At 51.0% G+C, this 24,087-nt stretch overlaps 9 protein-coding genes across 9 annotated transcripts; 6 read left to right on the plus strand and 3 right to left on the minus strand.

Annotated features, from left to right (window-relative positions):
* Positions 1-231: 231 nt before the first annotated feature.
* On the plus strand, positions 232-1,620 carry FIBRA_07339 (uncharacterized protein; the record flags this gene model as incomplete). Its single annotated transcript, XM_012329024.1, has 7 exons — positions 232-274; positions 330-398; positions 446-604; positions 660-803; positions 856-1,122; positions 1,189-1,274; positions 1,339-1,620. The coding sequence occupies 7 exons, from the start codon at positions 232-234 to the stop codon at positions 1,618-1,620; spliced, it is 1,050 nt and encodes a 349-aa protein (XP_012184414.1).
* Positions 1,621-4,832: 3,212 nt separating this feature from the next.
* FIBRA_07340 (uncharacterized protein) lies at positions 4,833-5,773 on the plus strand (the record flags this gene model as incomplete). Its single annotated transcript, XM_012329025.1, has 3 exons — positions 4,833-4,896; positions 4,951-5,151; positions 5,208-5,773. The coding sequence occupies 3 exons, from the start codon at positions 4,833-4,835 to the stop codon at positions 5,771-5,773; spliced, it is 831 nt and encodes a 276-aa protein (XP_012184415.1).
* A 102-nt stretch (positions 5,774-5,875) lies between these two features.
* Positions 5,876-7,159, minus strand: FIBRA_07341 (uncharacterized protein; the record flags this gene model as incomplete). Its single annotated transcript, XM_012329026.1, has 3 exons — positions 5,876-6,583; positions 6,636-6,842; positions 6,899-7,159. The coding sequence occupies 3 exons, from the start codon at positions 7,157-7,159 to the stop codon at positions 5,876-5,878; spliced, it is 1,176 nt and encodes a 391-aa protein (XP_012184416.1).
* A 971-nt stretch (positions 7,160-8,130) lies between these two features.
* On the plus strand, positions 8,131-9,639 carry FIBRA_07342 (uncharacterized protein; the record flags this gene model as incomplete). The annotated part of the gene is made up of 6 exons (XM_012329027.1): positions 8,131-8,154; positions 8,207-8,258; positions 8,309-8,426; positions 8,475-8,948; positions 8,998-9,445; positions 9,499-9,639. The coding sequence occupies 6 exons, from the start codon at positions 8,131-8,133 to the stop codon at positions 9,637-9,639; spliced, it is 1,257 nt and encodes a 418-aa protein (XP_012184417.1).
* An 801-nt stretch (positions 9,640-10,440) lies between these two features.
* Positions 10,441-11,601, plus strand: FIBRA_07343 (uncharacterized protein; the record flags this gene model as incomplete). The annotated part of the gene is made up of 3 exons (XM_012329028.1): positions 10,441-10,823; positions 10,886-11,093; positions 11,146-11,601. The coding sequence occupies 3 exons, from the start codon at positions 10,441-10,443 to the stop codon at positions 11,599-11,601; spliced, it is 1,047 nt and encodes a 348-aa protein (XP_012184418.1).
* Positions 11,602-11,732: 131 nt separating this feature from the next.
* Positions 11,733-13,613, minus strand: FIBRA_07344 (uncharacterized protein; the record flags this gene model as incomplete). The annotated part of the gene is made up of 8 exons (XM_012329029.1): positions 11,733-12,094; positions 12,150-12,261; positions 12,435-12,559; positions 12,630-12,699; positions 12,758-12,832; positions 12,884-13,211; positions 13,272-13,404; positions 13,466-13,613. 8 exons carry the CDS (start codon positions 13,611-13,613, stop codon positions 11,733-11,735), a joined length of 1,353 nt encoding a protein of 450 aa, XP_012184419.1.
* A 496-nt stretch (positions 13,614-14,109) lies between these two features.
* Positions 14,110-15,561, minus strand: FIBRA_07345 (uncharacterized protein; the record flags this gene model as incomplete). Its single annotated transcript, XM_012329030.1, has 8 exons — positions 14,110-14,174; positions 14,230-14,406; positions 14,475-14,755; positions 14,806-14,918; positions 14,974-15,011; positions 15,062-15,101; positions 15,157-15,232; positions 15,281-15,561. The coding sequence occupies 8 exons, from the start codon at positions 15,559-15,561 to the stop codon at positions 14,110-14,112; spliced, it is 1,071 nt and encodes a 356-aa protein (XP_012184420.1).
* Positions 15,562-15,886: 325 nt separating this feature from the next.
* Positions 15,887-20,354, plus strand: FIBRA_07346 (uncharacterized protein; the record flags this gene model as incomplete). Its single annotated transcript, XM_012329031.1, has 6 exons — positions 15,887-15,945; positions 16,025-16,117; positions 16,171-16,206; positions 16,262-16,822; positions 16,872-19,482; positions 19,539-20,354. The coding sequence occupies 6 exons, from the start codon at positions 15,887-15,889 to the stop codon at positions 20,352-20,354; spliced, it is 4,176 nt and encodes a 1,391-aa protein (XP_012184421.1).
* A 516-nt stretch (positions 20,355-20,870) lies between these two features.
* On the plus strand, positions 20,871-23,802 carry FIBRA_07347 (uncharacterized protein; the record flags this gene model as incomplete). The annotated part of the gene is made up of 5 exons (XM_012329032.1): positions 20,871-22,066; positions 22,817-22,966; positions 23,027-23,189; positions 23,245-23,493; positions 23,545-23,802. 5 exons carry the CDS (start codon positions 20,871-20,873, stop codon positions 23,800-23,802), a joined length of 2,016 nt encoding a protein of 671 aa, XP_012184422.1.
* Positions 23,803-24,087: the final 285 nt, after the last annotated feature.

Genomic DNA, 24,087 nt, shown 5'->3' on the forward strand with positions numbered 1-24,087 from the left:
CGGTGAAAGTGTTCGCGGTAAACAGAATCAGAGATGAAGTATAAGGGTATCGCGGCACCACAGTCTAGCACAAAATCTTGTTCCCAGTGTGGATATACAGCTGGATGCACTGAGCTCAGAGACGTAACCAGACGGTAGAGCTAGAGATGACTGCAACACTGCCGCGACCGCGGCCGCACAAGTGAAAGATGCCTTACAATTGGGCGACTCGTACACATTTTGAGCTCCGAAATGCTTCAATTAATCTGCGTTCTTTGCGTTCCGAATGAGGAAGGTCTCCAGGTATACGCCTCTACCGTGATCTACTCGGCCGTCTGAGGCCAACGCAGGCACATACTATGGCCTCTCTACGCCGCTGGATATCAACCACTACTTCAGCAAGGCACCAGAATCCGCTGGTGAGTAAACGCGGATAGCGTCGTTTGCCACCTCTCAATCACCGCAGCTACCAATGCCTCCGTTAAGGGATTGCCGAACCGCCCTGGTCCAGCACCGCAGATCCCGCGTCGGGGTGGCCCCATCCAGAAGAGGTCTATACCTCATGTGAAGAAAGTGCTAGCCGTAGCGAGCGGAAAAGGCGGGGTGGGAAAGAGCACAGTTGCAGGTGCGTCGGCCATAATCTGGGAACGAACAAGGGATCGAATCTGGCCACTTTCTAGTTAACCTTGCCTTTTCTCTTGCGATGAGTCAAAAAGCCGGATCCCCGCGTTTGAGGGTAGGCGTATTGGACTTGGACATCTTTGGGCCTTCCATACCGAAGCTCATGGGCCTCGAAAGCGCGGAGGAGCCGCACCTCACAAAAGGTCTGCACTTTCGCCCCTGTCTTTGGTTGGATTTGCGCTGAGCCTAATCCAGAGGGTGCCATTGTTCCGCTCAAGAATCACGGCCTGCCCTGTATGTCTATGGGCTTCTTGCTCCCCCGCCCACCAGGTGCAGAATCGAGCGCAGACACGCCGGTAGTGTGGCGTGGGCTCATGGTACAAAAGGCTGTACAGCAGCTCCTGTTTGATGTCGATTGGAGAGAGCAAGATGGTGACGCTGGGTTGGATGTCTTAGTAATTGATATGCCTCCTGGCACAGGAGATGTTCCTCTAACGTTGGGTCAGCTTGTCAATGTTGACGGTCTGTATATAGTCATGTCTCGGACGTTTGAATAAGCACTCAATCTCGGGTCTTTATTTCTTTCAGGTGCCGTCATTGTGTCTACACCGCAAGATGTCGCCCTAACAGACGTTCGAAAGGGTGTAGCGATGTTTCAGAAAATATCTGTTCCTGTGAGTGTTCTCTATACAATTTATTCAGACGTGAGGAATAAGTCCTTTTATGCCTCCAATTTAGATTGCTGGTCTACTACTCAATCAGGCTTATTTTCTCTGCCCTTCCTGCTCTACGCCACATAACTTGTTTGGATCCCCCGACTCGTTCCATGCGATCGCCAAACGTCTTGATATCGACGTACTTGGCGAGCTCCCTGTCGTGTCCGCGGTAAGTGCTAGCGGTGACCACGGTGTACCATACGTTTTAGGAAGTGACGGAACAAACGCAAGTGGAGATAGTGGGAGAGTGTGGAAGGATGTGATGAGCGGCGTGGCTCACAATGTCCGACAGTTTTGGTCATAAGCTGCGGATTGAATAGGAGATACATAGGCCCCATAATCACGGTGCGGCTCTCGGAAATAATCATCTTGAAAAGGCTCAAAGATGTTTTAACCGGGAACCATCTTGATTCATGTAGCCTGTACTTAGGTGAGCGCACAATGACAATGGCATGTGCGGAAATTCTTCCTATAATTTAAATACACCAAGCTCGAAGACATTCACATGCGTGCTGGCCGGTCTGGTACTTTCTAAAATTCATCCATTCATTCCGAGCTTTGGGAGCGCCAAGGTACGCACAAAGACGTGTTGCGGGCCTGGATGAGAGATGTCGGGCGGCGCTTCCTCCGACTCATCGTCTCCCTTGGACGAAGTTGTCGGCGCGTTCCACAGGTACGACCCGGATCACTTACATCTGTACCAGCTTATAGTGTTGCATTTCCTTACATTGGATGCGGCACTGCTAAAGCGGCATGAGACGGATTTTTGTGTTGTACTGAAAGATGTGATGGTGCCGCTCGAAGTGGTAAGGATCCTCGGACGCAATGGGCGTTGTGTGGGAATGGCTAGAACGGTGGACCAGCCAAGCTAGGCAGAAAGTGAGCTTGGTGCGCCTCCTTTCTCTTCATTATTGTGTCTCACCGCTGCTAATTTCCGCTGACAGACCGGATCATGATCTGTTCAGCTTATACCGTTTGGACGCGCGCGCAAAGCTCGTTAAGCGGAGTCTTCGAGTAACCCAGCACCTGCAAGTTTTCCATGTCACACAGAGTGCAATGGCCATAACCAGCGATGAGTGATACGAGACATAGCAGTGGGTATTGAATATCCCAGCTTTTAAGTACCTCGGCGGGCATAAAGCAGAATGTCCGAATTGTGCGCAAGCACATGGGCTCATTGACACCCGTGAAATTCTGCAGATCACCAAGCTCTAACCGATCAGCATGGCATGTTCCTGCGGGAAGTTCGTGAGGGAGGCTTCAGCGCTCGCTGCGGGCTCTGGAACGGATGCGATTAGGGTGCGAGGATTCAAACTAAAAAAAACCTCCATACTGTAAGGTACATGTAAAGTGTCCGTGACTCAAATCTATCTGGTCGGTAATCATCCGGAAACGATGCCCCTGCCCCTGACCGGGAATCAGTCATGTAGGAACTCTGAATGCGGGTGGTCGGACGCCTTGCGATTGGCATCATAGTCGCTTCTAAACGACTCCCATCCTGAAGTGCCCGGAACAGACTTGCGGGGGTCATATCCCCGAGAAGCGCAGTGAGCGCGAGAGGCGACATTGCGTCCGTCCGTGTATGCGTCAAGTAATGCGTTAGCGATCGAATAAAGACTCCCCGCTCCCGGTCGTAAGTAGCTTGAGCGAAAATCTCTGCCCACTCAAACATCACAACCCCAGGGCTGAATTCAAGAAGATGCGGACATCGATCCCTTTTCGGACTGCTTGCCACCGGACCTTCGCTTGGTGCACTGAGTCTAGCGCATGGTCGCCCAGGCTGCTATGAACTCGTCGAAGCTTGATGGTGTAACAGTTTGAGGAGATGAATTGTATTTGGTACTGAGATTTTATAGCCTCGTGCATTCGAGCACTATCTCGCAAAAAAAAAAGGCTAATACAAGGTTATTTGGTGGAGTGAGTGAAGACGCATCATGATCAACGCCATGAGCGACAACCGCGAAGATGTTGTTCCCAGGCAATTGGAATTCCCATCTCATAAGATGTGGTTATTGGCTACGAGCATCAAAAAATGAAAGCAGCAGCAGCAATATGAGTGATGCATATGCACAGAGTGGATCGAATAAAGCGCGTTTCGGTGTGACATATGCGCAGAAGCTTAATTACCAGAAAAGAATGGAATGCAAGACGGCGATATCTTGAAATATGATCCCGATATTATAGCACTGAGCTAATGCTGCAACCCGTTACTGCTAGACTTTGCAGTACGCGCGAAAGGCTGGCCATTTTGATTAGGACTAGAGACTCGGCCCGGGACTCATGTACGCGAGCTGTAGATATCGTTACATAATAATGCATCTGCATTAAAACTCAGAAAGCCCCCATTACTCTTCTTTTGTAAGTCTGTTACCCCAAGAAGACGCCCGTAGCGCATCCCGACTTTTCCCACTGGTCAGTGACGATTCCTCCATCCTAACTGCTTGCCACGCACTCCCGTACGTATGTTTTCTCAGTTGTACGCCAGACGGTTATTTTGTCTCAATACATTCCTTGACTAGTTTCCACACGTACACAACATAATGAGTTTCCTGGGTCTTCGCAAGTGGCCGACGCCCGTATGTCCTCGCTTTACTTGTGCCAGTATTTGAGGATGCATGACTTATGGCTACTATGTTGAACAAAGGTCGCCAAGCCGATGTGGCCTTTCATTGCGGCCGGTAGCCTCACTTTCTACCTTGTCTCCAAGGCGCAGGATATGGGTGTCAAGTGTACGTCTTCATTTATGTCGTCCATGTTCGTCTCTTTTGGAACTCGCCTTTTCTTGTCACCTTTTCGTAATTTCTTGTTCTTTTCTCACCAACATCTTGCATCGGTCTGACCACCTTTTCACAGCCGAGGGATATCGCAATGATCCCCGTAACCCCTACGCTGCACAAATCGCGAAGGAATCTCATCACTAGGGGATATTGGCAGAGCGAGGTTGCAGAGATTTGAGTCAATATAGAGCGACAGAATTGTCAGCGCTGATTTCCAGTTAAATGTGTGGACTCGACAGCTATGTCTTTGCGTGTTTCATGATTCAACGCCCGATGAGCTACAGACTACAGTATTCGTGCGCTTTTGCCACGTCATCCGGATTTTGGGCGCATGATGCATATATGCGGTTCATCAATGCATCAACAGTCATCTTCCGAGTTCGTGAGGATCATTCTTGGGTCCGCAAGGACTTTCGGTCGTTTTTTGACAATATCTGACTCAGTACAGCACTGGCTGCGCTCGGCTGCTATACCCCTTCCCCATAACCCCTTAATTGCATACTGCGCGCGCAGTCGCGCAGACTTAGCGCAAGGTTTTGACATTGGCGACCTCCGTGCCTGCCTAGTATACCGCATCATATACCGCATCTGCGGCCGCTGTGACGTCGGCAGCGGATGTTGAAGGCGACTCCGAGGCTTGGCAAGCAGTAGTCAGGAGTCTTCAAAAGAGCAAAGTATGGCTGAGAGATACTCTCAGCTTGTGATCCCCTACGTCTCCTTATAATTCACTCAACCTACAATGAACGTCTTTGCGATTGGAGCGTCCCGAAATATAGGCTACTATGCTTCCGTGAGGCTACTTGGTGAGTTACAACTGTTCCTTAGTCCGTACATCCAAGGCTGAGCGTCTGTCGTAGAGAAAGGAGCGACCGTGACCTTCCTTCTGCGCTCACTGTCCGTCTTCAACGAAGACAAGGTGATTCAGAAGTTTGTCGAAGCAGGCACTGCGCGGCTTGTCAAGGGTGATGCACTCAATCCGGATGATGTCCGGAAGGGGTGGGAGGCCTCACAAAGTGCCTTCCCTGACGGACACGTCAATCTAGTTCTCTTCACAGTCGGTACGCTGCGCATTTTCTCTTGCAGGAAATCGACTTGTTAACGATCTTTACGACAGGAGGAACGCCGTCATTCTCCCTCACTCGCGGGGCGGTGATCAACCCACCGAATCTCTGCACTAAATGTCTCCTAACTGTCCTGTCCACCATGCCTGCGTCCCTGCGCGAGCCTGCTGCACAGCCACGTCTCGTCGTAGTCACGTCTAATGGACTGACACGTTCTACACATGCTGCGCTCCCCATACTCCTGAAGCCGATGTACGGCTATCTCCTAGACGGCCCTCATGCGGACAAGTTAGCTACAGAGCGTGTTCTCGCACACTGCGCAGGCAGGGCATGGACGGATGAGGAGCCCCGCGAGGGATTTTTGTCGGCGGACTGGCAAAAGCAGGAGGGTCTACCACATCCTGGCGAGCTAAAGCATTTCGCAGTCATACGCCCGGCACTGCTTACAGATGGGGCCAGCAAAGCTGAAAGTGCCCAGAGACCGCCGTATCGAGTGGAAGAGGGCATGCTGAAGCAGGCGTACAGGGTTTCTAGGAAAGATGTTGCACACTTTCTAGTGGAGAGTCTGCTTCCAGACTGGACACAATGGGAGGGAAAGTTTGTGTGTATTGCATATTAGTGTAACTATGATCGCTGGTCAGCACATATATATATCCAGTTCACAAAATCGAGAGTACGAAGGTTTCAAGCATGTCGCGATGCTACAGCGGTATATATGAGTCTATGTGTAGCCATTGGGTATACTCTCCCTGGTCCCGCTACTCCGCACAAATCGCGACAATATTTCTACCATTGGCCGTCTCAACTCCGAGGTATCGAATTCTTTAGAGTGGTCTAAGTGCGGATAGTACAATACCTCCAGCCCATCCTTCCGCCACCTGAACTCGCTGCCATTCGTACCGGTCAGGTAACGTCGAACTTCATCCGCATCAGCAATTTGATCCTTCCCGCAAAGGACGACAGCGTTCTCTCGCCCATCCAGGTCTTCCTTCCAGAGTACATTCTCGACCCAGAAGAAGTGCCTCGATAGTGCTCGCGAAATATCAGGGTCTCGGCTAGCGAAGTACCAAAGCTGCCACTCGCTCGCTCTACGGGGTTGGCGATATACGAAATTATGCGCAACTCCAGGAAGGTATAGGAGGAAAGGGATTGGATCCACGAGTAGCATGGAGACGACACGCTTCGAAAAGATAGGATCACGCAGGATGTGGGCGGCGAGGACAGTTCCGTATGAATGTGCCGCTAGTACGATCCGAGGCAGGTTGTGATGATCCAGAATAGACAAGAGGACTGAGAGCATGACTTCGCGAGGTAGAGGCGGCTGAGATATCCGCATGCTGACGGCAAGATTCTCCACGGCGATAATTCCAACTTCAGGATCCTCCACGAGCAGCTCGAAGAAGAAACGCACGTATGGCCAAAGACCAATCTAGTCGTCATCAAAATGGAGACTAGACGAAGAGAAAAATCAGAGCACTTACACCGATGCCATGAAGGAAAATAATGGGCTGCTTTGTTTTGGAGCGATGCGGTCGATACCAATACGCAATATCGGGATGCAAGGATTTTCGTGAGATGAGTGATACCCATCTCCACGGAAAAGATGCAAAAGGATTCTGGTTGTCGTAATGCTTGAATCCGTGCGACAACAAAGTTGAGCAGGTAATTGTGTCGACCAGTGCTACAATCTTGTATGGTACATGAGACATTTACTCACCTCGTGACGCCAAATATCAATACTCACCGTATACCAGATCAAAGGTCTATGGACCGTCACGACCGGGTCCAACGTTGATCTCATGCACTTGGCCGTATCACTCCAACCATCCTCTAGTTTGCAGCCCAGGTATTCCTCAACTCTAGTCAGGTATCCTTCTAGCTCTTCTACCCACTCCTGCCGGAGATCTCCATAATTTGAGCCGAAAAAAGCCCACATGAGCCACTCTTTCATGTTCTCTCGTTTAATGAACTGAGAATCCGAATGGAAGAACCAGCCAGTTGCCATGTTGGTCCTTGCTGCGAAGACAAAGCATTTCTCAAAGAGCGCCTCGCGATCGGCTCTAGAAGGCAGTGGATGAACTGCAGTCTGTAAGATGTGGATGAGCTAGGTCTCATTCAAGGAGCCAGTGGAGGTGGGATTAGAGACCCATCGAGCACAAGATAGCATGCTTGATTATAAGCAATGGAATACATTCGTTGTGAACGCATGAAAAGCCAATACTTTTGGCTGTAGATACTGAAAACCGCACCAGAAATGAGTGCGAAATCAGATATGTGCAGTCATACTACAAGCTGGCGTTAGACCACGGTGACACATGTCCAGAGCACTAGATCGGTGCTTCATGAAGCTTTTGTTCGACTCAAGCGAATTTGCACCAGTCACGATGAACGCAAACAGGTGATCGACGATCTGGAATCTCCTCTGGTCGAAAGTCTGATACAAAGTTCTTGAAGCACTTGTATTTCAGACCACAAAAACATACTGCGGCGACTCACCTTCTGCAGTCTCCAAGAACGTGGCAAGTAGACGAAGAGGTAAAACGAGGCTTCCGACAACGCGTAGAGACCAATCCAGCGAGAAATTAGAAATGATCTCGTATTCCAGCTAGCGATGGTATAAACAATGCTGAGAGGAGCGACCAAGCGAAGAGAGGCAATACAAATTCTGATGAAAAGGTATTCCGGGAGAGAGTTCCCAATCATGAGAACAGCGGAATGGCCCCGTTGAAGGGGTAAGAGAGTAAAATTTTGTTCAAGTGAGGAAACCGGGAGGTGTCATGGTTGGTGTACCTTTATAGGCTGGCAGTGCCTTGGAGCCGACTTCGCTGCAGTGTGACCACAGACGAACGGGTCGAGTGCACAAGCCCGCCACAATCACAGTCCGATTCAAACTCCGAAACGCCCAACTGCGGGAAATTGGGGCGCTACGCGAACTTTGCTCTCACCATCTTCATCCGTCCTTCAGCGCGACGCACAATGGCGAAAAAGAAGAATAAGCAGGTACAGACTTTCTGATAAGTTTGTAGTAAGATTTTCTTATGTGTTCTGAAAGATCATCCGGCCCTGGTGTTGGTACTGTGAGCGGGAGTTTGAAGATGAGAAGGGTAAGTGTCGTGCGAGTGGCTTCGTCAGCGCAATCTAACGTATTCCCCAGTTCTAATGCAGCATCAGAAGGCCAAGCATTTCAAATGTAACCTTTGTCCTCGACGACTGAACACAGCGGGAGGGTTGGCCGTTCACATCCAACAGGTCCATAAGCTCGAGCCAGAAAAGTGAGCTTGCTATCGCTTATCTGAGATTAGGTCCTTACGATTCTATAGTCTTCCACGCATTGAGAATGCACTACCTGGTCGTGATGGGTACGAAGTTGAGATCTTCGGCATGGAGGGCATTCCTGCCCCTGACGTTGCAGACTACAAACGTCGTAAGGAAATAGAGCTAGGTCTCAATCCTGGAACCATTACCCAGCCGCAGTCTAAAAGACCCAAGCTTGACAATCGTCCCCTCACCGAAGACGAACTCAAAGCACAACTAGAAGCTCACAAGGCGCTTATGGGCGCTTCGGATGGCACGGCCGCTCATGCCAACCCCGAGTCTGCTACTGGGGCGGTGTTTGGCGCCCCTCCCCAGGCATATGCTGCGCCTCCAGTACCGGCGCCAGGCTTTGTACCACCATCTTCTGCATCGCCTGGAATGCCTATGCCTCCAGGTGCGCCTCCATTTATCCATGGCGCGATGCCTGGTTTCCCAGGGACGCTTCCCTTCCCTCCGGGCATGCCACCAGTTCATCCAGGGTAAGTGCATTAAGTTGATCCGATTTAACGTTTATTCACGCTTTATTAGTGCGCCTCCTCCTGGCTTCCCAATGCCGCCTCCTTTCGCAGGCTCCCCTCCACCAGGTCTTTTACCCCCTGGTGTGCCTCCCGGCATGCCTCCCTTCCCTCCTGGCGCACGCCCACCCTTCCCACCGCCACCCTTCCTCCCCCCTGGTATTTCTCCTCCGCCGGGCTTTACTCCTCCGCCAGCCGGTATGGTGCCACCAGGCATGTCGCCAATCCCCCCAGTCCCTCCTTCTGCTTCGATGTCCCCGCCTCCTGGCATGCCTGGTTCCTCTCCTTTTGTGTCTACGCCATCTACAACGGCGCCTGCAGCTTCGGCGACTCCGTCCGCTGTGCCTGCACCCCCGCCTATTGCTCCTGAGCTTACACTACCTGATCCTAGTCTCGCACAAACAAATCCGCCTTTCAAGAAGACGACATCGCTTAAGTGGTCCGATCCAAACTTTTCTCCTGTAAGTTTTGCCCCTTGGTGTGTCACCATTCAGCATTCTGACTTCATTTTCAGGAGGAACGGCGTGGGACAGATTCCAAGTACTACTTCCCCAAGGAATACCTATCTGATAAACGAGAGAATGGTCAGACGGCCTTAGCCATTTCGGAGGAATCCAGGGGCAAGAAGAGAGCAAGAGCTGAGGACTATCTGTAATGCCTAGCAGGTTGTTTCGTAATTTTTCTACTCCTCCTGTGTGTTCATTCACTTGCAGAAGCGATCGGAGTGTGGTAGGGAGGGCATCGTACATCGTTGGGGTTGCTCATTCAAGGAGACTCACCAGTCCGTCCCCTCCGTCCATCATACTTTGCATTTTGCTTGTGTTGCTCATTCATCCCTCTATTCGTATGTCGCACCATTGGTGGAAGTGTGTAGATCCACAAAACCGGTACGGGATAACCTCTCTCTAGTTGTTTCAGTATAACTTGTCTACTAAATATTCGTGTACGGTCGGTCGTCTCTTTCCTTATGCCACTTGATGTCTGTTATCGCAGAATTTGAGAAGGTTTGTTTGCTGTGTGCTCGCGCTAGGTCCACTTACAGGGAGCTCTGAGATATGAATTCAGTGGTTCCGCGGAGTTGTAAGGCTTGGGCAGCTGCGGCGGGATTTGTTACGACCGTTCGTGTAGCTCTCGCTGATGAGTGGTGTTCACGGACTAATTCGGTGTTTCGCAACAGCGATTCGACGCGATATGCTATATCATAGGTGCGCTGCCGTGCCGTCAAAGCGAGCGTTATTGTAAGTCCGCCATCCGCTCTCGATGTGCTACGCAGTTTCTTTTTCTTTCTCGCGGTTCCGTGGATTATTTGATAGTGGATATTGAGGCGTTGCCGATGTAATATTGATCCGCATGTAGAGTCACAACTAACATTCTGATTTCGACCTTATTTGATACATTTAACATGGGATAATTAAAGTCGAGCCTGAGAAACACATCGATCATCGACCTTATCTTTATGTCCTTCACCACCTTCTGGTGCAGAGTCCTCCCTCGCTTTTACGCTCCTTTCGTTGTCATGAGCACCCTCAACTTGACGAACGGGGGCGCCATACTCGACGACGGTGGCGGTTATTCAAGGCATTCCGCTCATGAAATCATTCAGCCACATCCCAGGTATTGGCTGAGTGACGGCTCGCTCATTGTCCGTACCCAAGGGCACGCTTTCAAAATCCATCGTACCCTCCTGCATAGGCATTCTCCCGTTCTTGCTGCACTGAGCACATCGCAAGAGGCGAATTGCGATTCAATGCATGGATGCCCCCTCGTCTACATCCCAGACGAGCGAGGGGTCTCGAGCGCCGACTTTGAAGCCTTACTTGCGCATCTCTATCACGATACGTGAGCACGTCCTGCTTGTTCTTTGTATGTGAGCGTGGCAGCTCATAACACTTCGTATCGAGCCCCATAGACTCCGATGCACCCTTTTCGCACCTCGCGGCGGTCCTGCGTGCATCGTCGAAAGAGCAACTTGATTTTCCATCCATACACGAGCTTGTGCGTCGGAGATTGGGGAAATTAATCCCTTCCGAGCTCGAAGCACTGCTCAAGGCCAGTGTGGAGCAGCCCGATGAGGCACTGACTCTCGCAGTAGAATATGACATAGACTCGGTATGCTCTTCCCGCCGCTCGTTCGTCCCCACTGTCTGACCTTTTGCCACAGATCAAGAAATCCCTATTCTATGTGCTTGCCACTCATGCCGATTTAGACCACGACGAACCAGACGGTATGCTCCCCGTCCCCGACGCACCAGTGGACAGCACACCCTCCCAGCCCCGCTTCAATCTGTCGCCGGCACTCACCCGGCGATGTCAGGCTCTTCTCGACGAGCTTGTTGCGCACTTCACGCCCATCCTGTTCACGGTCGCAACTGCGCACCACATGGCCTGTACAGACATCTTCGCAGAGACGTGGATGCCGCTCGTGATCCAGCCAGCCCTGGAAAGCAGCGGGTTATGTCGCCCGCTCGAGACGCTGCAGACGATTATTGAACTCGACTGGGCCGCACATGGTCTATGTGAAGAGTGCGTGAGAGACAAACGGGAGGAGTGGAGAGGCGAACAGAAAGCGATTTGGGATCGGATGGATGGATGGCTCGCATTGACAGTGAAAGCCTAAAAACAACGGAAGACCAGAAGCTGACTTGTAACTCTAGATGCGGTGCGTTGTCAATTGGGCTGACGACCCCTACTAAATGGAGAACATAGATAGGTAGATTATACAAGAACGACCCTGCGCGAGACGTCATCTTATACGGTTTCCGACTGCTTGTTCGACTTGCTCGGATCATACGACAGCCATGCGCCCTCACGCCGGTTGGTGAGGCTATAGTCCAACACTACTGACCCCGAAGACTGCGTGGTGAACGACAGCTGCGAGTCTGTTTGGACCAGACGGCGGTCGGCTGTGCCGTCTGTGCCATCGCCAAACGACGGACATGTGTTCTTGCGCCAGCGCGCGATGCGCGCAATAGGGCCCGTAGGGCGTGCTTGCATAAACGAAGGTAGGGCGGGTTGGCTCGCTGCATAAATAGTGGCATTTTCACCATCATCTTCTCGAATAGTTGCAGCATCGTCATCGCTGCCGTTGCTTTCGCTGAAAGAATCACATCCTGTGAAGTGTCCGGGGTCAGCTCATTGACGATGTTGAAGTGCGGTGGCACTTACGACCAGTTCCGTCATCCCACTCAGAAGCCGACGAGGCAACTGACCCCGACCTAACAGGTACAGGAATCAGGACTTTGTTCTCCGGGAGGTGATACTCAACAGGTTCTGGGACCTACACATAAGGGGCGAGAGACGTGTAAGAGTGCGTTCTTCATTATGGTATTATAGGTTCATCAAGGCCCGTAACGCTCCCCGATCTGCCGCCAAGTGTATGCGCATCGGGAAGAGCATGTCCAGGACGACACAGGGCCTCATGGTGTGTTTGAGTGGACGTTCGACACTGACCTCTGGGATCTGGAAGCCACCTGGTTTTCCCAGCGCGGAACTGAGCCAGTACGCGAGCAGCTCCAGGATAGTAGGTGCCATGGACCGACGTGAGAACACTTGGGAAGTATATCCGGTCGTCCAGCCTGATATCATGGCAAAGTAAGAAGCATTGCCCAATCCGAGAGCTCCTCGACTCGCCTTTAGAGAAGCAACCGAACACCCATCCCTCATAGCTCGTGATGACAAAGTAGCGCGAATTCCTGCGATAGCATTCGTCGAAAACCTGTCATAAGATCAGTATCAGCAAAGCAGCCCATGATCCCGTGCAATTCATTCAATACCTTCGCCCAGAGGCGCTGTTGGCTGTTGAAACGGAAGATGGGTTCGTGCATGTACTCATCCCGGACGCGAGGGATCTATAATGCTGATTGTCAGCAGCTGTGAAGGTCGCAATTCAGGCAGTCTACCGTTGGACACGCCACAAACATCTCCAAGTCCTTCTCCGAAAGCACCCACGGAGGCTGGACAAACACAGTAACGGGCACGTTGTCGTCGTCGTCATAAGCAAAACTGTCCCTGGATGATTCGCTCGAATAGGACCGCGTGGAGCCCACGGCCTCGGAATCACTCGATACGTCTGGGAACCTGAGGCCCCATGGGATCGGAACGAATATGGGTTTGTCAGTCCCATCAGTTTGGAGACTCTCAGGCCTGGCATCAAGGCATTCTCCGAATGCATGCTCTACGATGCGTTGAGCGGTGTGCAGAGCGAACATGTATACCCAGTGCGCGACGCTATGGAAGACGGTATCAATGTAAACCTACAAGATAAGAGCACGACGTCGGGTCACTTACATCTCGGTTGTCTGGGCAGGTATCAGCGGGGTTGACGAGACCACCGCAAAGTCCGGTGAGCATGGGACTGTGATCTCCGCCGTCATGCACTCTGCAAAATCACTCGGAAAAGCGGGAATGTTCTCATCCATAACTGCGTGGACGTGGCGCGATCAGCGCTTGTTGTGTGCGTACAATGGATCGTAGCCACTCACATTGCCTGGCACTTTCAATGAAGAAGTCGGATGAAATTGGATGGATTGTTTCTAAAATCCTGAACGACTCTGGCCTGACCGTGAGCTTGTTTCGATGTGACTTGTGTCCAGAAGGTGGGATGGGCGGGGCGGTGGGGTGAATGCCCATGACTGGTAGTATTGCTCTGGATATATACCACCGTAAATTTTGCGTTGGTGCCACGCTCAGGCACTGACGAGCTTTCTCCATGAGGCCTTTTACCATGTTGAGGTCGATAGTCGATGGAAGGGGGTGGGGAGTGGACGAGTGCTGGTATCAGCGGGTGGCACTGGAGAAAGGTTGACGGTGGCCAAAGTGTGAATGAATCTACTTATACTTGATCCAATGTGGCTGGTCAATACGAGTTATCCGATGTGGTCCAAGCATCAACAAAGCGTTTGAACAAACCCTCAAGGTGCATTTGTCTTTTTCGGCATGACCGCCACACTTGCACATATCACTGTTATGATTCCTTGGATGCTTCAATAGCTGTGAACCAATTATATAATATAGATCAAATTATATACAATACATTACCGAGATTATAATATGCTGTATGAAGTAAGCAAGCGATGGGGTATACAACGTGGCGTGAACTACAATAGAATTTTCTTGTCTTGTTCGATCAATCGTGGTCTGTGTATTCTTGATACCCATAGTATCGCCTACCCTTTGTTGGGCCATGGTAATCTGCAACATAATTCCGTCAATGACAGTAACCATATGAGTGGAATCAGGGACGCACAAGAACTAGTATCGCGAACTGGGCTGAGACCAGCGGCACTGCCAAGGTTGAGATACCCCTCAGAAGAGTGCGCCCCATCAGCAGTTGCTCGCGCGACTGCGGAACCGACCTCAGCCCACTTCGCACGGCAGAACACACACGACACTATTTGGCCCTTTTGGCGTGCCGCCACAGCCCCTACAAGTGTTAGACGTCAGTTTTGAATCAGGATGAATGAGAGAATTGAGGGGAAACTAAATGCGTACACTGCTGGAAACAATCCTTGTGCAAGCTATTTCTGCAAGAATCGCAGAACACGAGCGTATTCTCGGCCACCTTATGCATATTTTCGTAGCAGATTGGACAATCGTCGTCAGGTCCCGGAATGCGCTTCTTCTGTGCCTGGTCTTTCGATAATTTCGAGCTTGATGCGATAGCCTTGCCTGTAGCACGAGCATATGCTTCGCGGACATGAGCGTTCGTGACATCGTTGGGTGCTCGGGGAGCATGCTGGAAGATGTCGTCGAGTTCGGATGTGAGCAATGCTCTAGGTGAAGATATCAGGGCATGTATTGACCAAGGGGCCGTAAAACAGACTTTTGATACCAGTATCCGGAAGCCTGCGTTACTTGGAGCACTACATGGGGTATCGGTTCATCGATAAGGAGCATCTGAGAGATGGGATGCGCACCCTTGAGAAAGACAAAGAGCTGCGAGATGGCATCAGTAGGTTGCCGTATGCGCTAGCCAGCTTTAGCTACCCACTATATGCTTGCAATGATTCCCTTTCGTTGCGTCCGGACCTTTGTCAAATATTAAGCTGAAAATTCATACGCGCACTCAATCCCCTCACAATTGCAAGAAGGCCTCTTGTCGATAATGACTGAGTAAACCTACCGTTAATCGAACGTCAGAACTATATTAAATAAAGACAGACTCAGCCCTTACATTTCCTGTAGAGCCCAGCACGCTGAACTCCTCCCTTAGCTCATTGCTCTCTCTCTTCCTATCCACCATGTAAAACCTATAATATGGAATGATTAACGAGATTGAAGCGAAATATGCACCCTACCTTTGGGATATGACTCTGTCAAGTCGCTCGAGTATGTTCTTCGGGCATTTTTTCTTAAATATCGCGCCTCTTTTCTCAGAAGCGGGAGTATCCGGATCCTTTTGGTTTCGCTGTCGTTTTTCCTGCGGCTGCTGGTGTCCGACAGCTCTAGAAGACGCACTGACAGGTTGAGCGGGGGTGTAGGAGCTGGCCGCAGAGGTGTATGAGCGTGATCTGGCTGGGGCGGGATGAGGGAGCATCCAGCTCTCATAATCGTCTTCAAGAGCTTTTCGCTTTGGCATGCTGATGGGGGTATCGCAAGGTAACTTTGTGCGTATGTCTGAGTTCGATTTGGGTGTATGTGAGGAACGCGTCGGACGCGCCGCGCTATTTTAAACTCCGCAGTGCGGCATGACATCCCATCAAAATCCACGTGATTTTCGTTTTCCGCATAGATAAGAATGACTGTGGGACCGACAATCAATTGAATTATGCAATGTCATGCATGCAGCACCGCGGCGGGCGATGTTGTAAGCCTTGCGAGTTATGCATGGCCAGACCGCAAGCTCCTATACAGTCTACGCTTCAGGTGTCATATAGGGCTTTCAAGATTGTTTTCATCACGCTATGTGGTTAGATTTCACTAGTCTATTTGTGTACCGTCTTTTTATTCGTGCTTTCCGGAGGTAAGCAAAATTCATTTTCCGAGAGGCTTAGCCTGGAACTCTAGTCGATTGCGGAATATTACTGAGACAACTATGATAGCCTGACCACGGCTTATAATACCAGAAACCAAGCCGATCTTGTGGTTGGAGATGACGAATTCGGTCGCGCGGTTGCTGACCTTGCACAATTCAAGTAAGCATCTTCGAGTGCTAAAGTTACTTTGAAATTTCATGATGTATCTCCAGGTCAAAACAAAAAGAAGAGCTTGGAGACTACGTCTAGTATGTTCCTCGTTTAGCTAAGCGTGAGATGTACCTAACCTTCCCGCGTAACAAGCCACCTCCTTGATGTCGACCTCTCATCCCTCAGGGAAAATCCCAGGAATTTAGCCTACGTTGCAGAAGTGTACTACAACTTGTCCTTCAGAGAGGGCTGTGAACACTACGTGGATCTCGCCATCAAATTCTACCAGCGTGCAACAGCGTCTGTTCCCGACGAGGACATCGCGAAGCCTGAAGATCTGGGATACTTTGGAATGGCTTTGGAGTTCCGAGGTCGCATAGACCAAGCGATTGATGTCTATGAGCGTTTCCTTATGATGGCTGCGGACTCGTCACCTTTGATGGTGGGCTGCCTCTACAACCTCGGTAATTTGCTCTGGGACAAACTACAGGCCAATGTGGGGAGCACGTCGCGACTGCAGGATATCGAAAGAGTACTCTTTCTGCGGAAGAGATTGGTTGAAATCACCGCAAACTCGGAGAACGATGCGAATAGAGCCACCTATTGTTTCAACCTTTCTCGTGCTCAGATTGCTCTTTTTATCTTCTTAAATCCTGATCCAACCATATCCACCGAAGGACTTGGAGAGGCACATGAGTTCTTGAAGAAATTAAAGTACATCTCTTGTCATGGCTGTTGCATATATATTTATCTCCATTTCCAGGTCAAGACCAAAGACAGAACTAAATGGTTTGCTTGTGTGCGTGTCCTTTTTCCCTTTGCACAACGTTGACAGCTCTAAACGTGTGCGCAGCCAACTTATTTCCGGTGACATCAACACGTTGACGATGGACTATACGAATCCAGACGTCCTCGCCTTTTTTGCAGACTTGTACAGATTGGCCTCCGAGTCTGACGCGACGACTACAGAGGGAGCAGTGCGCTTGGGTAAAGCTGTCACACTCTACGAGTGCCTTATAGGTTCCCTTCCTGATAATCATGCCCAACACGTATCCGCGTGGCCTCGCTTGGCTTATGCATTTGAATTGCTTGGTTTGGTCGACAAGGCCATCTATGCGTATGACCGGTTCCTCACTCTCTCACAAGGCAACTCATCTATGGTCATCTATGCCCTAGTTCGGTTAACGGATCTACTATGGGCGCGATATATGGGAGCAGACGCCTCCGAAAACACGGTAACTTCTGACATTGCTAGGGTTGTCTCTCTGCGTAGACGGCTCGTGGAGATCGCCGATGATGACGAATACATGTCTGGCTATCGGGATAGCCTCGCACGCGCCTATATTGTCCAGTATAGTCACCTTCACGACAGATTCGAGCTGTCCAACGAAGGCATGGAAGTGGCTGTCAAACATTTCGACGAGATCAATCGTGACGACCCTCAAGTCCAAGCGCTTTGCTCATTCTTTCTTGCTGGCCAGATTCTTCAACGTTATAACGAGGAACCCCACACCATGCCCATTGAACACATTGAGCGGATGGTATCTCTTCTGCAGCGTGCTGTAGATCTTAACGGAGACGATGATTTGTTTACGAAGGCGATGCTCTGCGACGGTTTAGCGTATGCGACTATTATGCGTATCGAGAAGCTTGAGAATGGTTCAGACATAGTCAGAGCTATCAGTCTAGCAGAATGTGCGGTCGGTATAAAGCCAGACCACGCGCCGTATCGCTTCACTCTGAGCACAGCTCTCAGACACTCGTATATGGCTTCCGGCACCCTGGGGGATGCAGATCGCGCTATTGCCGAAGCATGTCGGGCCATATCTTGTGTTGATCTAGGCCAGTCGGCGGATTATACTTCTGTGCTCGCAAAAGGCATGTACGAACTTGCCCGTACGTACATACAACGCTATTTTACTTTCGGGGACATTTCCGACGTCTACTCGGCACTCGAGTATCACGAGAAGGCATCGAGCCTTACACCTCCTGGCCGCATCTACCAGGCATGTTATGTCGCAGCTCTAAATACCGCGTTCATAATATCTCGGAAGCCATCATACTCGGACCGCTCAATCGCAGAATGCGAAAAGTTGTGCGTGCTCGACGGCCCTGGTACAGAACAGAATAGAATGCAACTGGGTTACTCCCTTATAACTCGATACCTCGTCGACCACGAAGTCGACAAACTCGAACGAGCCATTGAAGCATTCGAGCATGTACTGGGCATGATGCCCAAAACATGGCCATATAGGTATCGCTGTTTACACGACCTAGCCTTTTCGCTGGACGTTCGGACCAAGGGAAGGCATGGTGGTCCCACCGTGGCTGACTTCGATCGCGTTGTGTCCGTCATCCGAGAGTGTGTTGATACAGTTCCAACCGAGATGCCATCCGAGAGAGCCATGTGCCTGAAAAAGCTTGGTGAGATCCTTCTCGCTCGTGTAGATATTCCAAATTGGACGGGCGACGCGATCGATGCCTTTCGTAAAGCTGCTCAGCTCCAAGGTGCAGACCCACGCATAAGGCTCGCCTCCGCAGCAGAATGGGGTCGGCTCAGTTTCTCGAATGGCGATGAGGCCGATTGCCTCCAGGCTTTCGCGCTAACTATGGACCTCATCCCGTTCGTTGCGTGGACTGGGCGCACAACTGCACAGCAGCACTCGCAGATATCTGCTTTGAACATCGGCGAGCTAGGACAAATCGCAGCCTATGTCGCGACTAGCTTCGGCAATCATCACACAGCGCTCGAGTGGCTCGAACAAAGCCGGTCGGTCGTGTGGGGACAAATGCTCCGATTGCGCACACCTAAGGAGGAGCTCCAGGATGTCGATCCGGTCCTTTACAAGAAGATGGTAACAATATCAAGTGGGCTGGAGAGCACATGGGCAGGTTTCGATCAGATCTATGTTGATGACCATCGCAACGTGCTAGAGATGGACAGACAGAGACAGCATAGGCTTGCGGAGGAATGGGACACGCTGTTGGAGCAGGCGCGGGAGCTTCCGGGGATGGAAAGCTTCCTGAAGGCGAGATCGTTTTTCGAGCTCGCATCTGCCCCTTCGATGCTAGGCGGTCCGGTTGTCGTCTTCAACGTTCACGAGTCCGGGTGCGACGCTTTTATCTTGCAGACCACAGATGACGAGATAGTCACCCTTAAACATGTGCCCCTCCAATTTACGAAGAATCTCGGGCTCAAGCTGCAACACAATCTTCGTGACATGCTCAAAGGCTCGAGCATTCGGACGCGGACATCGGACGAGGAGTACACACGCGGTACGATGCCAGATATCCCACCTGATCGCTTTACTCGCATACTTGCCATACTCTGGGAAATGGTTGTCAGGCCGGTCATCAGCGCACTGGAGCTGCAGGTAAGGTGGTCAATCATGTAGCCTACGATAGCGGAGTACTAACATACTCTGCGTAGCCGATATCAGATGGCAATAATAACGTGCTACCGCGCATTTGGTGGTGTCCAACAGGTCCTCTTTCTTTTCTTCCGCCCCATGCGGCCGGCCTATATGACACGGCAGAATGTGGAAGGAAGGTATTCGAGTATATTGCTTCGTCTTATACGCACAACCTATCGATCCTTTTAGAGAAGCGAGAGGAATTGTCTGAGGACTTCAACGGGATGTTGCTGGTCAGTCAGCCCGTCCCCAATAGTCCTAGAGAAGCTGCAATACCGAAAACCGTGATTGAAATCGAGGCTGTCGCACGAATTGCGAGGGAAAGCGCGATCCACATGCCGACGACACGGCTCAACGAGCGCGATGCCAATAAAGAGACTGTCCTGGAAGGCATGCGCAGACACAACTGGGTTCATTTAGCTTGCCACGCGACTCAGCACCCTAAACACCCGACTGAAAGTGCGTTCAGCCTGACCGACGGCCCACTGACTTTGAGGGAGATTGCACGTCGTGCACACCCCCGCGGGGAGCTTGCATTTCTGTCAGCGTGCCATACAGCCACGGGCGATGAGGCACTCACGGAGGAGGCTGTTCATCTTGCCGCGGGCATGCTCATGGCTGGCTACCGGAGCGTCGTTGCGACAATGTGGTCTATCCGCGACAGTGATGCGCCAATTGTTGCCGAGTCATTCTATGGGCAGCTTTTCGGAGGAGGAAAGGCACAGCGCGCGGAATCAGGTCTCGCGTTACACCATGCTACACGAGTATTACGCGAGACAGTGAGCGAGAATAATTTTCTGTCTTGGGTGCCGTTCATACATGTTGGCCTCTAAAATAGACCATATACGTAGCATATTCACTTACTACTTTGGCCCCGCTTGCTGGAAGTCGGCGCTCCTAGGTACAACAAACTTGCGAAATAGTGCAAAGCTTCGTGGCATACGGCCTGTAATTACCTGATGAGGAAGGTTGGTATGACAAGGCCCTGGAAGCTGCCATAAGCTAAGCTTCTGTCATGGGCGCTCGCGATGTTATATAGAGGACTCACAATCATGAACCTTATCCTTCATCTCTTCTCCTCTCCTCCCCACGTCCGTAGAGGGAAGATACAGGTTAGTGCAATATTGTCAACAAGACATACGTTCGCGATCTACACAATTTCTCACAGAAGAGCTCCGGACTACGCTCACAACGCCGTAATTATGGGGAAAACCCTGTCCACATTAACAATCGCAACGCCCCAGGTCTTTCAAAAGATCCTGGCCACCACTGCGCTCACAGAGATCATTAGTCTGCTGAAGGACATATTACGCGATTTAATAATGAGAAAGACTTCCCTGAATCCCACTATGGAGGAAGTAGAGGCGCGCATCAGAGTGATAGAGCGCCGCGCCGAGCTCGCAGAGATAGAGCTACGCAAGGAGAAGTTTGCAAAGCAAGGGGCAGAAAAGCAGCTCGCGAATCTAATGCGGTACGTTGAGAAGGCAGAGAGGGAGCGTAAGAGGATGGAGGATCAAAGAGAAGAGCAGAAAAAGGTAAATATTGAGAAGCAGAGAGTGATGGAGGAAAATGAGCGCAAGCAGGCGGAGGAACAGGCTCGTACTGACTCTCCGAAACACGCGGCCTCTGCAGAGGGCCAAAACGTGGAAGGCCAGGTCCACGCTAAGCCATCCAAGAAGAACCGCAAGCGCATTAATAAGGCTAAGAAGGCACACGAAGTGAGATTGAAGAAAGTGGAGCAAGAGTTGGCCAAGGCCACCGAGGACCTGAAGTTGGCGAAGTTGGAGATAGAGGAGGGAGCTCGAGCTCGGGAGCAAGCTGAGCGCAAGGCGGCTCAAGCTAGAGTGGAGCTTCAGCAAGCAGAGAAGGCACTAAACAAAGTCTACACTCCGATCGTCGTCCCTTCGAGGGACATTTTCATAGCGACGAAGAAGCGACTGGAGTACCACGAAGGCATGTTCCATTTCGCGATTGCTGGTACTTCTGGTTCAGGAAAGTCGTCGCTAATCAATGCCGTCCGAGGACTCAAGAACAGCTCGAAAAGCCTGGAAAAAGCACCTGTCGGCGTCATCGAGACAACGAAAGAGATCCGCAGATATGTTGACCCGGACAGCACATATCCGTTCGCATGGTATGATATCCCGGGCGCAGGTACCTTGGACGTTCCCGATTGGACGTACTTCAACGATCATGGGTTGTATGTCTTCGACTGCATCATTGTCTTGTTCGACAATCGCTTCCTAGCGACGGACGTGGCCATTCTGCGAAATTGTGCACGGTTCCAGATTCCCACATACATCGTGCGCACGAAATCAAAACAACACATTACCAACCTGACGAGGGATTTGGTGCGCGAGGATGGTGAAGATGAAGCAAGGCTCCGTGCAAGAGCACGCACGGAGTATATCAACAAGACCAAAGAGAATGTCGCGGAGAACCTAGAGAGTGTAAATCTGCCACAGCAAAGAGTGTATATGATCGACAAGGACAACATCGTAGAGACTGTATGTGGAAAAGAGCCTGATGATTACATCGACGAGTTGAGGTTAGTCGCCGATTTGTTGTCCGAAGCACGTAGGAGGAGGTCTTCGTCTGTATGATCCATACGCGCTGCTCTTCTTCATCTGTGTACACATTGGTGTGCTTCGGCCAATTTGGCTCAGCGTCAGCCTTACCGTACCCGCGCTGATCGTCTTAGCAATACGTATAAGTACAATGGGCATCGAACTATCAGTGGTCGCCGCCAGCCCGAAATCGTTGATCCTTCGGTGCATGTCTTGGTGCCGCGGCTTTAGTTCACAAAGGCATTGAAGTGATCGCCAGTCTGCGTTTGAGCGCGGCCTCAGCAAGCACAGTTCGACCGAATGCCATAATGGAGGAGTCATGAAGAAAAAGTTGGGAAAAAGCCTCTAGGATGACCTGCGCGCGGTCTCCTGCGGTGTGGAACCTACATCGCGTGATGTATCATAATAGCGCTAACTCAGTGGTACCTCCCGTCTAGTTTCAAGCCCAAGTCCTAACCCTTTCAAGGATAGCTCCAAGCTAGCTTCGTACTTTGCACCGCTGAGCGAAGTGATTCACGATGTAGCTGGACCCTCTGGCTGGCCTGCCTCTGTGAGCTTTCTGGCAAGCCGGCTCTCGCAACCTCTCCCGAGTTGGCTTGCCACAGGTCCATATCCTTTTGCTTATGAGGAGGCCTTACAAGTACTTCCACTCCTTCAGGACACTGCAGCTACGCAGGGCGGCCAGCGATCTCTTGATGCTTCGCCCGAGGACCCGTACTCACCCGCTTAAGAGGCGTGTTTGCCTTGATACTCTCGACTGCGTCCGACTTGTGGGCTCTACTTGACAACAAGGACAACGGAATACCGCGGCCCACAGTTGCACTGTGGTCCGTGATGATAAGAGGGCTCGTGCGATCGCTCTCTCGGGAGATTTATGTGCTGTGAGTATCCGTGAAGGTAGTTGTCGTGTAACTGCGACCCGAGTTATTGCAACTTTCCAGCGCGAATGAGCCCTTTATAGTGCCACGAACTGTAGACGGAGAGCGAAGCAAACTTATTGATGGGACCGCCACGCTCCTCTTCTCGTATGTTCTCACTGCCGCAGATACTTCTCAGTCCTCAAGCTCAAAGAGCGAAATGGAAGTTGACCCTGACGACGAACGGGTAGGTTTTTACTGACGTTGAATCAGAATAGTATTGAGCCTATCTCTTTACACAGGAGTCTATTCATCTTCCATTCGATGCTCACTTACTACCGGGTCATGGGAGGCGCTTTTCTGCAGTTATCCCCGCATTCGTTGTTGCGGATAGTGAGAACATCGTGCCACTGATGTGCAGTATGCTGTATCAGCAACACGTCCTGGGCATTCGCGAACCTGCCGTCGGTGTCGTATTGGAAAACTCGGGCGTCATCGGTCAGGTTGTGCTGGGATGGCTTGATCATAACGTGTGCTTGCCTAATCAGCTCGTTCGTTGAACCAACAGCTCTTTGCATGATCTCTTGCTCATTAATTCCAAGCCTACTCCGCACTTGGCGTTTGCTGTCGGCTCCCGTTCGCCGGATTCGTCTCTGGGAATTTTCGACCTTACAGACTCCATCTCTGCATTTGCATTTGCGCACTTCATATTAGGACTGCACGAGCACTTCCGGGATATTGGCAAAGCCCTCTCCATGGACCTCGACATTGCCCACCCTCCAATTTCATGGCGATCAGACCTAATCGATTGCATAGCTGAATCAGGAGAACACGCCTGGAAGAGAACACGCCTGGAATAGTGTAGCCCACTGGGCCTACAATGTGCACGTGCAGAGTGCTTCCACCAGGTCATTATTGAATCTTATCGATATGTTCGGCATACTGACTTGTGGAATTTCAGTAGCGAGACATCGTCTGTTTATCGCACGCCGTCGCCACCTGCTGAGTGTGGCGTACTCCCTTCATCTTTCACTGAGATGAGTGCCGATCTGAGTGTCATTGCTGAAAGTGCACAGAAAAGAAGAGGGAAAGCGAAGCGGGTAGGCTTGTACTCTCGTTGATCAAAATGACATCGGCCAATCTCG

This window comes from Fibroporia radiculosa (assembly GCF_000313525.1).
Source record: "Fibroporia radiculosa TFFH 294 genomic supercontigs, scaffold12821, whole genome shotgun sequence".
NCBI classification, from domain to species: Eukaryota; Fungi; Basidiomycota; class Agaricomycetes; order Polyporales; family Fibroporiaceae; genus Fibroporia; species Fibroporia radiculosa.